The sequence below is a fragment of the Chlorella variabilis genome (genome assembly GCF_000147415.1).
Source record: "Chlorella variabilis unplaced genomic scaffold CHLNCscaffold_17, whole genome shotgun sequence".
NCBI lineage: Eukaryota > Viridiplantae > Chlorophyta > Trebouxiophyceae > Chlorellales > Chlorellaceae > Chlorella > Chlorella variabilis.
In genome coordinates, this window is record NW_005435071.1 from 233,633 (window position 1) to 234,483 (window position 851).

Sequence of the window (851 nt, forward strand, 5' to 3'; positions counted from 1 at the left end):
GGTGCCCCCCCCCCCCCCCCCCCCCCCCCACACACACACACACCTGCACGTTGGCCACATCCACCGGCACATCGATGGTCTTGGACCCCGCCTTGACCACCGCCGTCACGCGCACGTGGATGTCGCCGCCCCAGAAGGCGGGGGCCTGTGTGGGAGACACAGAGGCAGGGAGAAGGGCGGCAGGGTGTGAGGGGGTGGGTGAAGGTGCCCCCGGGGGGTTGGGGAGGGCTCATGTGGGGCGCGGCGCGTGCAGCGTGAAGCGTGTGGGCGTGCACGGGGCCAGCAGTGCATGGGCGTGTGCGTGTGGGTGCGCCCGGCCGCCGTGGCTGCAGCCGGCGCCGCGGCGCAGACGCAGCGGAGAGGCCGCCGCGAACCCGCCCGCCCGCCCGCTCACGCTCGCTCCGCTGCCGCCGCTACCACACACGCCACCGCCGCCACCGCCACAGTATGCCCCCCGCTCACCTCCACAATCAGCTCGTCCTCTGCAGTCTCGTAGCTCTTGAAGCAGTCCACGCGGGGCGGGCGTGTGCCCAGGTCCAGGCGGTCGATGCGGATCTCCTGCAGCACCTTGGCCTGCAGGGTGAGGCAACGGGTGAGGCAGGGGGTGAGGCAGGGGGTGGCATGGCAGGGGTGGCACGGGTGGCAGGCACGGGAGGGAAGGGAGGGTCAGGGGAAGGGCGGGGCGGGAGAGTGCGGGGGAGTGCGTGGGGAAGGGAGGGGCGGGGCTGGGGGCTGGGGCTCGGGAAGGGCGGCGTCTCGTCTCAGCAAGCAGCAGCGGCGCCTGCCCATCCCCCACGCCCTCGCCCGCCTCCACACCACCACTACTCTCTCTCTTTCTCACACACACACAC

The 851-nt window shown here is 72.7% G+C and overlaps 1 protein-coding gene across 1 annotated transcript in view; it reads right to left on the bottom strand.

Moving 5' to 3' along the window:
- Positions 1-851, bottom strand: part of CHLNCDRAFT_136649 (hypothetical protein) — a gene marked incomplete at both ends in the record, with an annotated part of 8,324 nt that overhangs the window by 6,354 nt on the left and 1,119 nt on the right. The window contains 2 exons of the mRNA XM_005845577.1: positions 44-145; positions 463-573. Coding sequence (XP_005845639.1) covers positions 44-145; positions 463-573 — 213 coding nt within the window. The remainder of the gene's footprint in view (positions 1-43; positions 146-462; positions 574-851) is intronic.